The sequence below is a fragment of the Streptopelia decaocto genome (assembly GCF_964273445.1).
Source record: "Streptopelia decaocto genome assembly, chromosome: 12".
In the NCBI taxonomy this organism is placed as follows: domain Eukaryota; kingdom Metazoa; phylum Chordata; class Aves; order Columbiformes; family Columbidae; genus Streptopelia; species Streptopelia decaocto.
The window spans coordinates 1,467,787-1,479,529 of record NC_138667.1 but is presented as its reverse complement, the minus strand read 5'-3'; the positions used below and the strand labels follow the sequence as shown (position 1 = coordinate 1,479,529).

The window sequence follows — 11,743 nt, the reverse complement described above, 5'->3', positions numbered from 1 at the left end:
CAGGAGCTGCTCTTGCGGTGATGATACCCGAGTCAGGACACACACCCCTAGTGAAACATTAACATCTCTTTTGCCTGTGGAAGAAACCTGAGTTTGATTAGCAGCCACCTTATTCATGGTCTAGGTATGTGGCTCAGATGGAATATTCCTCTCACTGAATACTTAACAAAAAAACCACCACACTCAGATTTTAAATACAGCAACATCACTGGCTTGACTCAACACACAATATTAGTTTAAAGTATTTTAGCCGAGGGATTTATTTAAAGCCTCATTGAAACAGAACAGTCTCCCCCACTCGTCCCAGCCGCCCCGCAGTGCAGCTTCTCCCTCCCGTCCGGCACTTCTTGTGCGCACTGACAATGGAAAACTGCCTAAAACCAACCCTTGAAGGGGCTGCTTCAAAAGTAAACCCTTCAAAGGCCTGGCGAGGACTTCGCAAATGACCACGCGGGAGCAGGGGCAGAGTTTATCATTCCCTGAAGGGTTTATTTCAAGTGGCTTCATCACTGATCAGCTTTTTGCTGTCAATGAGGATGACACTTTCCTGCCCTCCTACCAAACAGCCCATCGGGATCCCCCAGAACCAGGGAACACTCACGGTTGGCCGCTGCCAAGAAAGGAAATCATTATTTACTTCCATTATAGTGTATTTTTACTGTGTCGTTCATATAAACAGTAGAAACGAGGAATCTCACTGAAATAGTCCATAAACATTTCCTATGGCTTTGTGCAATCTCCATTTCAAATTTGAACACCCACATCATCTCTCATTTCAAATACCCAGCCCACCCACGAGAGGAAAATACTGGTATCGTTCTTTTATTGAGATCATGTCAATCTGGAAACAGATGGACAGACAACAAGAAGGGGAAATACATGCCAAGTTAATAGGAGCAACACATCCTATCAGTCGTTTCCAAAACACACACTGTTGGCTGCTGTCACTTGGCCCATCCGGGGGGGAAGGCACGTCCAGCCTGTGCCCAGAGCACCCCCAGAGCACCCCAGCACTAACGGGATCACACAAATTCACCAAACCCAGCCCGGCGAGCGCCTGGGGAACATCACAAGTTACTGTGTGTGAAAGCTGACGCCCTGCTGGTGGGTACTAGAGGGGGATGCTTTTCTCTAGGTTTTCTAATTGTTCTTCGAAAAATTTAATCTGCTCTTCGAGGTCCTTCTGTTCGATCAGCAGGGAGGTCTTGAGCTGAACGAAGTGTCGGTAGCCCTGGAGCTGCTGCTCGGTCAGGTATTTGGCGAGGATGCCGGCGACCACCCTCTCCCTGCGGTCCAGGTTCTCCTTCAGGTCTTTGGCATCCTCCCGCTGCCTGGACAGGAGCTTGTGCCGTTCGTCCAGCGATTGCTAATGGGGGTAAAACAAAGCAGCATGCTATGAAAACTCATCGCTCCTGGCAGACTCGAGATCTTCATTTGGAAGCCACCCTCAATTTAGTTTAATTACTTCCTCTTGTGGGCTTTGTGTTCCACATGAGTTTTTCCTTGATTGAATTACGCATTCATGTGGCTTGTGAGGTGAAGACACCCAGTAGACCCCACCAAGTCTCACTTCTTCTGTGTTGCCCTCAGGAAAATAAATAATAAGAATCAATATACTTAACATTCTGGTAATTAGAGTGTAACCTGTGCCCATCCTTCATTTAATTAGAAGTTCTTTAAGGCATATATCTTTGTATTCTCTGAGCTGCGTGTGTCTCAAGTGCTGATACCATATTAAAAAGATAGCGTGACTTCTATTAAAAGGTACATACAATAAAAGTATCTTTGATGCAGACATAACGGTTCAAAGGCTTCTTTTTAACAAACCCATGAGAATCAAGCCTTGTCTGTCCTACAGGATTTCAATCCCTTTCACATTTCAGGTAATTCTCTTGCAGCTGTATTGATTCACACGAGGACAGCACTGCTGGAAAACACCCAGTTTCAGGACAGCGCCCATAAATCTACCACAGAGCAACGGTCACCATCAGCGCCCTAAAAACGGAGCCAAAGCTGGAGCCTGCTGGTTTTCCTAACGCTGGGGCAATGGCAGCAGCGGGGATATGGCTGTAAAAATGCTGCTACGTAACCAAATCTTCATTGAGCGTGTTATTCAAATTCTCGAATACATTATTTTAATGTATTTACTGTGCAGAGTATAAAGATAACACTAAAGCAACAGCTAAAAAGTGTATTTCAGACTTGAAAAGATTTCCCAGTGGCACGAGATAATTCCTAATTATCCAGCAAGACAGGCCAGTTGAGTTAAACTGCAGGGAATTTTATCTGAAGTTACGACCACATCTTCCTCCTGCTCCCTACAGTTAAAACAAGTACGTTAAGTGAAATACAATTTCAAAAGCAGTAATTACTGCATTTAAATTACCAATGAGAAACAAAACAGAATGACAAAAACCCCTCCTGAAGTGCAGGTTGGGAGCTGCTCCCAGCGACCTGCCCAAGCTCTGGGGCGGCTCCCCCGCAGCGGCCCCTGCAGAGCCGCTGTTCCCATCGCCACCTCCAGAACGCGTCCTGCCAGCAATCACGACCCTAAAGATACAGAAATCCGTTCAGTTTTAGGTCAGCCCGCTCATCGGGCAAAGATAAGAGTGATCCACAAAGTGCCTCATTGGAGAGACTGGCCTTGCAGCTTTAGACATTCTGAAGCCCACACAATCAGTTGAGTCCCGCTGTAACACACGTACCTTGAGACTGTTGGGTCAAGCATCCTTTAGGTGAATGTTGCTCATTATACACTAAAATGATTATGTACCCAGTATGACTCTTTAGGACTGCCCTGAGTGTGATAAGATTTTGTATATAACAGCTGCTACTTTTCTTTCTGCTGTGCTGGCTTTACTCCAGCATCCAGGCTTGTGCAACTCAGTACTAAACATCTGTGTCCTTGAGCTACAAACTTGGCTTTTCTTTTGCACACTGGGTAAAAAACCCTGGTTTTGGGACAACAACTGTGCACCAAACCCGTGCTCCACACCGGGGTCATTGCCTCGGTGACACCAAACTCTGCCCGAGCAAACGCTGCGTGGGATTCCTGTAGAATTTACAGCTTTAGAGCTATCGGACAAATGAGGCGAGCGCAGCCTCACCTGCGGCGAACAAAAACCAAACGCCCCGCTCGCTTGTCACTGACCCTTTCCTCGGCATCCGTGTTGCCATCGATCCTGCTCATGGCATTCTGGACCCTGGCGAGGCGGCTGGACAGGCACAGCAAGAGGCTCACGACCTTCTCCAGGTCCCCGATGAACGTCTCGTAGCGCTCGAACTCGTTGGGCGTGCAGAGGCGGCGCAGGGCGGCCGCCAGCTCGGCCCCGCGCCCCGCGCACTCCTGCGCCTCCCCGCGCCGCAGCTCCCGCTCCGCCCGCAGCGCCCGCAGCTTCCGCCGCAGCCGGGACGCCAGCTCCAGCTGCAAAGAGGGGAACAAAGCCACGGAAAGCTCTTATTGCCAAAGAGAATCTCAATTATTTCTAGAAAATCTATTTTCCTGGCGTCGTCCTTGCCAAATTTTCGAGTTTTAAAATAATTTTAAGCTCTGGGAAAGAAAAACCAAAAGAAATACATTTTTTAACTGTGGGAAACTGCAGCGGGTCTGTGGAATGCTTGACAGAAAATATGGGAGTAGAGATCAGCCTTGAAGATATTAAGATTTACCCTTGAGAAGGATGGGAGTAAAGGAGTATCCGGAGAGAGGAGAGATGTACCTGTGAGAGAAGGGGATAGAAGAATAACATGGATGATAGAAAAATTAACCAATGAGATGTTAGTGCTGTAACTTGTAACCAATAGTGAAGAGACACATGAATTGGTAAAACTGTATAAAAATGCACTTGTGGCAATAAACGGCGTCTACTACTTTCATCCTGGAAGAACTTGGTCTATGTCGTTTGTCCGTCTCAACCACGAGATCTAAGCTGTACTTAATTCTCAAACTCTGAAAAGCAAAGTACTGGTGATCGCCTTAACTGGTGATATAAGCCCCAGCTCAGAGAGTGAACTACAATGAAGATGACAACATGCCACGCGGGTTTTGCTCCGAGACGTGAGCATGAAGTCACAGTCCCATTACCAACCTTTATAAGAACTGCCTGGAATTTCATTTCTAATATGCCCAGTTCTGGGGTGACCCAAGCACGCCCTGGTGCCTGCACAGCAATGCGAGCACAGGAGGCTGCTTGGTACAGAAATGTTGATACAGAAAAGGGCTCCGAGAGCTGAGTGGGAGAAGAACCCTCTCAGCTTTTTCTGAAAACAGCCAATGCCACCATGAGCAGCAGCAGTGAGACAGTGGGTAACAAAGAGCGTCACCACCCATGGAGCAGGGGGAGTTTGGGAAGGCAGGCTGTCATTCCCTGGGTAGAGCATGGCCAAGTTTCTACAGGAGAGGAAAAAAAAATAATAAAAAACTAATTCTTCAAAGCTACATGTTGCCCTTCCCAGCTGCTGCAGTTCTATCATAGTCCAGCTCTGTCTGAGCTGCTTCTGTTCCCTGCACGGATGGACATTAATAGGGCAAGGTAGAGCACAGAAACTGCTGCCAGGTCTCTTATTATTTAGGCTGCCATTTGTAATGAATCTTATTAATTTTGAGGCCAGATTTGAACATTAAACTGTGAGCGAGCTGCCGCGCAGGAGCCGGCCTGGCAAGGGAAGGTCTCACCAAGCCCGCGCACCTGCTCCAGCTCCAACGAGAAAGGTACGTGGGAGGAGAGGAATGAACCAAACCTGGAGTCAATTAAATACACCCCTTCTGATCAACACGCTGATTTGCCAGAACTTCACCTACTGGCAAACGTGGATTCGAAGTTGTCTATTAAACAATATTATTGGGATAAAAGTCAACTAAAAATAACCACAGTAATATATGTGACACTAATAATGTTTCTGTGCTGTGTCACGAAGCACCGGTGCCTCTGTTGGGCATCCACCTACTTTCTTGGACGTGATGTCGTCCAGGTTGCTGGCGCCGTCCCTGCTCCTGTGCGGGATTTGGGTTCCCCCGGAGGCAGGACCTTCACTCCCCCGCTCCGCATCGTGTTCAGACCCAGGACATTCTTCTGCTGCACCTTTATGACTTTTCCTGCTATTGGAACAAAGAATAAATACCTGTGGCAAACACTTAAGAGTTTTGTTCACGAACACTGCGTTCATTGCTTCAAAAATCACTCTCTTCTCACAGCAGCAATTCTTCTAAGCTTTTAAAAGATATAGAGGAAAAGATTTGCAGCTCAGGCTTGTTACAGTCCCATTTTTTGAGATATAATTGAACCATAGGCTCAGATATTTCTTGATATGTAAATCAGGAAGATGAAATATTTTGCTAATGAAAGAAAAATTAAAAGTGTGCTCAGCTCATCTTGCTACAAGTATATATATTAGATTCATATGGTAACATAGCTTAAAATACTTGATAATTGGTTTTGTCTACTTACTCACACTCCTGTGCATACTGTACATCTCCCTTTTTTCTGTGTGATTTATCCAGCATGGAAATGTTAATGGGAAAGAGACCGTCCAGCAGGTCGAGAGCCGTTTTTCTAAGAGGATGAGGCACGAGAATATCAACAAGCGAACTGTCTTTGGCAGCGATCTCCATCGCGAGCTCCTCACAGCGCTGGTCTTCGGGAGACGGCCGCCTGCCCGCGGGCAGAGCCGGCTCTGGGGCAGGGGGAGCGTCACCTTGGCTGCTGGGCACGGATGTTTGCTCCGCAATCAAACCTTTGGCCGTGTGTCTGTCCTGAGCTACCGCTGGACGGCAGCACGTTCCTCGCTCGGGAGAGGCTGCCGGACACTCCACTAAGGTGTTGCCATTTGGAGATTTAGTTCTGCATTCCTCCTCGTCGCCGTTTATTGCAGGACACTCCTGAGCATCCTCCTTGTTTCTTGGGGTAGGAACAGAGGCTGCAGGACTCGGCTCCTGCGCATCCTGACAACACGCGTGTCCAGTCGCATCATTGTCTTTACACTCGTGATTCTCACATCCATCTTCCTCAGGATCATGGAAACTATAAGGAGACACTTCCTTTTACTTTATACACTTTCTCTACAATAGATACTTTTGCAGACTGTTTAAGCAGCTACAGTTAATTATCATTATCTTTCCAGCTTTGTTTTTAATTCAGATTCCACAATACCTATTAATTTTAGAGTTATGTTTATAATGCTGCTGTTCTGTCCAGAACTCCCAGTGCCATTCATACTGACCTGCAAAGCCTCTTAGCCAAACTAGGAAATTTAAGAAACACTTCAATATCTTACTAAAAACAACTTATTTCTAACATGATCAAGCCTCTAGGAAAGCATTTGGATCTTTTTGAATGACTGAAACAGCAGAAATTCTATTACCACACAAGCATCAGCATCACTGCCTTGTTGAGACAGAGTTCAGACACTTTTCTCCGCGATGCTCCCCAAATGAGCAAAGCAAACAGAGTTAACACACAGACTTTCCAGTTAGCTCTGTGTAAACGGCACAGTAATTTTTCCCTTTAAAAATCCCATCAAAAGCCCCTATTGTCCCACTCCGAGCACACAGATTTTCCAAGACTGGGCATTTCCAAGCTGCTGCAGGTGCCGTTTGTGCCGGAGCTCAGATGAGGGAGCTGTGAACTCAGAGAGCGAAGGAGAGCGGCTGCCGCGGGGATGCAGCTCGGCTGCTCTCTGCACCTTCCACTTCTGCTCCACGCAGCTGAAATGAACTGTCCCAAACCAGAACAAATAGAACATCCCCGTCTGGAGAAGCAGGAACCCCAGGACAGGAGGGCAGAAGCAGCCGCTGCGTTCACACCTGGCGCAGCCTTACCTGGGGGTGCCGGGAGAGCTCCCGCTGCCCCGGGACGGCGCCGCTGCCCCATCGCTGCGTCCGCACGGGTCCTGGGAACGAGAACAGAGCACTGGGGCAACCAGCACTGCGCAAATAGGCAGCTCTTTCATTTTACCCCCCCGTTTGTCATCCCCAGAAACAGGAGCCAACAGTAAGTCTCTGGGTAGGTACAACAAGGTTTTCAATTTTGTCTGTCTCTTCTTGTTCATTAAATTGCTATTATGCTCTTCCCAGGTAGAATCATAGAATGGTTTGGGTCGGAGGAGACCTTTGAAGGTCCTCTAGTCCACCCCTTGCCATGGGCAGGGACATCACCAGCAAAGCCCCGTCCAAGCGGACTTTGAACACTTGGAGCACAACCACAGGAAACAACTTTCTGGTCATTGTTAAGAATGTAAACATACAATAAATAAATAAATCCATCACTGTCAAGGAAGCATCCAGCTCTTTTTCCTACAAAATCAAAGAACAGCTGGCAACAAAATACATGTTCTCACTGGCTCTCACAGCAGTTCAGAAAGCAGGTGGCACTTTGTCAGCCTCCTCAGTTGGGTAATTGTAGCAGCATATTAGATTATTGGTTTTCTAACCCTTTTATGTTCTTTATTCTCAATGAAAATATTGACAGCTACTGTCCTTCGAATCCAGGAGCAAAAAGGCTGGTCATTTATAAAACTGTCTCTACAATACCCTTTTCTGGGATAGTGCTCTAATGAAGCTGCCGCAGTTCACAACAGCGACTGCTGAAATGCAACCAGCCTTCTCTTGCAACGCTTCCCATTAAAGAACACCCTGCAATACTTTCTTACAAGCATTTTCAAGAGAAACAAATTCTTACCATCGATCATAAATATTTAGAGCATTAAAATCAGTAGCGCTTCTCTCAAAATCCCCTCAAATTACTTCTCCTGCACGCTGCAAAGCAGAGCACGCATTTTGCTTCCAAATGGCTACATGGTGTTTCCTATAGATTAAGCAAACGTGGCTTTTCTCCTCCATCATCTTGCTGCTACGTGCTAAAAAGTTAAAGTCTTAATTCCTCATTCATGACATTCAGCAGTTCTTCCTGTGAAGAGCCTCACAGTTCTCTAAGAACAGGAGGATAGTCATAAGATGGATTCAAACAACAGCTGCTATCTTAACATCTTTCTTACCTGTGTGGAAGGAGGAGTGGATCTGGATCTCTGGCGAGCTCTCCCAGCCGCCGGCTCCCCGGCCTGGGGGACGCTTTGGGCTGGCACCCGCGGGCCCGTGCGGGTCCCGTCCGCATCGCTGGGGGACGGGTCGTGCTCCGGCGTCCCGGCCTGGGGGACGCTTTGGGCTGGCACCCGCGGGCCGGTGTGGGTCCCGTCCGCGTCGCTGGGGGACGGGTCATGCTCCAGCGTCCCGGCCTGGGGGACGCTTTGGGTTGGCACCCGCGGGCCGGTGTGGGTCCCGTCCACGTCGCTGGGGGATGGGTCGTGCTCCGGCGTCCCCGCAGCAGCAGAGCTGGGATCACACCCACCGGGCGCGCTCGGCGGGGGAACGAGAGCCAAAGGGGGAAGAGCATCTGGTGGCTTTTCTTTAGAGAAAACCTGGCAGGAAACCTCTGTGTTTTGCACCTTCCTGCTCCCATTCGGGTTGGAGACCTTGCCAGGAGGCCAGTTGGGATGCGACAGCCTCTTCTGCAGGGGCGGCTTGTGCAGCGGGAGGTGCTGTGAACTACCTGGTCTTTGACTGATCTTCCTCTCCATGTATTCGATCAGTGCGGTATGCTGGATTTGCTTCAGCTCCATCCTGGAGATACTTGAACTGGAAAGTGCCCTCCCTCTGTTTTCCAGAGTCTTTTTCCGAGCTGCCACTACGTCTTGCTCAGTGATTTCATCCCTGACTTGATTCCATGACACCTCCTTATCTGCCAGCTGATCGAGTTTCTCAGGTTCAGAATAACAGAGTTGTTTCTGCTCCTTTGTTACCCTTTTCCTTCCTGCTATTCGACCTGTTTGTGGCCTCTTAATTTCTTCATCTCTGTTGAAACTTTCCATGGATTCTAGATGAGAAGGGGAACAAGGAACAGGTTTGGCATCCTCGCTTGCACTGGATAAGGAGAAAGACCTCAGGTGTTCAATTGAAGGCCTTCTAGAGGATTTCTGCCTCAGTCTAACGGGCAAACTCATCTGTAAGTCTTTTCTTTTAAAGGAGGTTTCTCTCAGAACCTTTTTCTGAGCCACTTTAAGTTTCTCTCTGTAGTCGTTCTTGAAGCTCTCATCCACGGACGAAGCGGGACTCCTGCGAAGGAGACCTTCAGGCTGGAGCAGGACATCACCAGCACCGCGCTGACGGTGGCGGTCGGTCCTTTGGAGCCGGTTACTTTCCCTTTGTATCTGCAGACACCGCGCGGGGGCAGAGGGGCCGCTGGCTGGAAACTCCTCCGGTGAGCTCCTCGAGTCCTCCTGGCACCGGGTGAGCTTGCTGGGCTGCAGCAGGTTGGTGGTTTTCCCCCCAGAAAGATAGTAAAGCATGGGAGTTGTCTGCCTGGTTATCTGCTCACCAGCCAGGTCATCCTGATGTTTCTGATGGGGGACAGAAGGCTCCTCTTGTCCTAGATGTGTGCTCAGGTCAGGGCTGCTGTTATTAGTCCGTTTTTCTTTTGTGGTTTCATGTAAAAACTGAGATGTGGAATCTTCCTTTGGCCTGGAAAAAGATGTTTGATTGGGATGATCACAGCGTTGCCCGTTTCCCTGGTCTGGCCCCTCCCAGTGAGGGTGCTCCAGTCCCACAGCATTGTAGCAGCAGGACAGGGATGACCTCGGTGTTCTGACTTGCTGATTCAGGAGCAGTTCCTTAACATCACTCCCAGTTTTTCCTTCGAAGTCGCAGCACTGATTTCCACCTGTACAACTGTGGAGCTTCCTGGAAGCAGATTCCATTAGAAGAGCATTCTCCATATATTTTAAGTCACAACTGCCCTCAAACACATCCTGATACGAGTCTGGATGCAGCTGGGTGAGCAGCGGGCACTGAGCGCAGGGCCAGGGCCCTTTTCCTGGGCTGGGCTCCGGCGCCGCGCTCGGCGGATCCGCCTCTCGCAAACCCGGCTTGCGCACAACGCAGGGACACTGTTCGTCTCCTTGTGCATCGTTAACAGAACTCGGGTGGGTGTGCACTGGGCGATAGGGCCTGGAGCTCTTCTCTTCAGGAATTTTATAAGCATGAACTGAATTATAAGCAGAAAGTATTTTAGGGACATTAGCCACAGAGTCAGTCTTTAAATATTCTTGAAAAATGAATGAAGAAGGTCTCCTGAAAATGTGTAGGTTGCTTCTCTTTATAGGTTGTTGCGATGGGTTCCACTCTCCATTTTCCTCTGTCTTTAACCCCTGATTTTTTGATAGAGCGACCTCATTTGTAGAATCAGCAGAAGAAAGGCCCTTGTTTTCCAGAGTCCTTATCCTAGCAGCCACTGTATCCTGCTCAGTGCCTTCATCCCTGGGTTGGCTCCGCGGAGCATCCCTGCCGGCGAGGGGACCATCCTGCGCACCGCACTCGCTGTGACTGCCGGAGTTGTGTCTCCCTCTCGCATTTTCAAGGTGTTTGGTGACTTTATAGCTATCGAGGCGCGCGGGAGGAGAAGGCGGAGGTGCAGGCAGAGGCAGCAGCCCCTGCCGTGAAGTCCTTTGGGCGGGAGTGACTCCACAGCGTTCCGCAAGGCTGGTGCTCTGGGAGTTATTCTGGACGCTCAGATCTGGTGCCTGGTGGGGATGCGGGCACCCCAGGTCAGAGTTCGCTGTGCTGAGATGGTAAATACCTCTCACATATTCCGAGTCCATGTACGGTACCTGCTCTGGGGGCAAACAGCAGTTCTCACCATAGCACATTGGGGTGGGATACTCTGGAATGTTTGATCCCCCTGAGAAGGAGCTGTAAGCAGAGTCTGCTCTTCCGGGGAGGTGCAAGGGCTGATCTGCGCTGCCCAGCGACTTCACCGGTGAAACACCATTACTGTTTCCAGAAGAGGTCCCAGGCTCTACCAGCTCCCCAACACTGGCCCCTGGCCCGTGAGTCCATCTTTCTGGCTCATTTCCAGATGAAGCCATGTTGGAGCATTTCCAGACACCAAAATCTGATTAAATGTCCACAACCGACTTTGTAGAAAAGCACATTTTTCTTTGTGGTCACATCCTAATAATATCTAAAGGATCCTAAAAAGAAAGAGAAACAGGTGAAAAACCAGAGGAAAATTAGTTCCTGAACCTGCCTAGAAACAAATCGGAGAGGTTGAGAATCCCAGCTCAGATACGATGCTAATGCTGGAGGTGCTTAAATACAACACGCACCTGGCTGGTTGAAGTTTCAAAATGACTTAGAGTTGTGCTTCCAAAAATGCTCATGGACCCAGAAGAATTATCAAATAGAAAGAAATCATCATTATAATCAGTCTTATCAGCCTTCTCCCCACTCCGTAAAAGCTTCCATCACCCTCCAACCCTCCGACACCCCCAGAGGCAGCACCAGCCTGAGAAAAGCCTGACAGGTACCAGCCAGGGGCCTTATGCAGTAACTCTCATTTAAATGAGTTTTAAAGACTCAGAAAACTGGCCCTGAGGGAGGTTTCGGGGGTGATAGAGCTGTTTAATCAAAAAACTTCCCATTCCTGCCTCATTGCAAAGACAGTCCTAGTATCATTCATTTTGAGCCAAAGGAAGAGATGGAAAGGAGCCAGAATACACAAGTTAATCGAATTGATACAGTGAACTTGGACTGGTGGGGCACAGTAAATAAATTAACTAGTTTCTGGGAAAAGAAAACAGCATAACGCTGCACAGTAGGAATTTCTGTTGGGCTTTTTTTTGAAATTTCAGTAAGAAACAGACTCCAGGGGGTCTGGAGAAGTTCTCGCTCTCTTTAGAAATTATCTAAAAGGCA

At 48.6% G+C, this 11,743-nt stretch overlaps 1 protein-coding gene across 1 annotated transcript in view; it reads right to left on the bottom strand.

The window, feature by feature from the left end:
• Positions 1-274: 274 nt before the first annotated feature.
• SHROOM1 (shroom family member 1) overlaps positions 275-11,743 on the bottom strand; it is a 28,824-nt gene continuing 17,355 nt past the window's right edge. The window contains exons 2-8 of the mRNA XM_082063663.1: positions 8,311-11,019; positions 7,993-8,142; positions 6,818-6,888; positions 5,448-6,020; positions 4,948-5,098; positions 3,152-3,424; positions 275-1,366 (exon numbers count right to left, since the gene is read on the bottom strand). Of these exons, the coding sequence (XP_081919789.1) occupies positions 1,112-1,366; positions 3,152-3,424; positions 4,948-5,098; positions 5,448-6,020; positions 6,818-6,888; positions 7,993-8,142; positions 8,311-10,914 (4,077 nt within the window). The 5' untranslated portion in view covers positions 10,915-11,019 and the 3' untranslated portion in view covers positions 275-1,111. The remainder of the gene's footprint in view (positions 1,367-3,151; positions 3,425-4,947; positions 5,099-5,447; positions 6,021-6,817; positions 6,889-7,992; positions 8,143-8,310; positions 11,020-11,743) is intronic.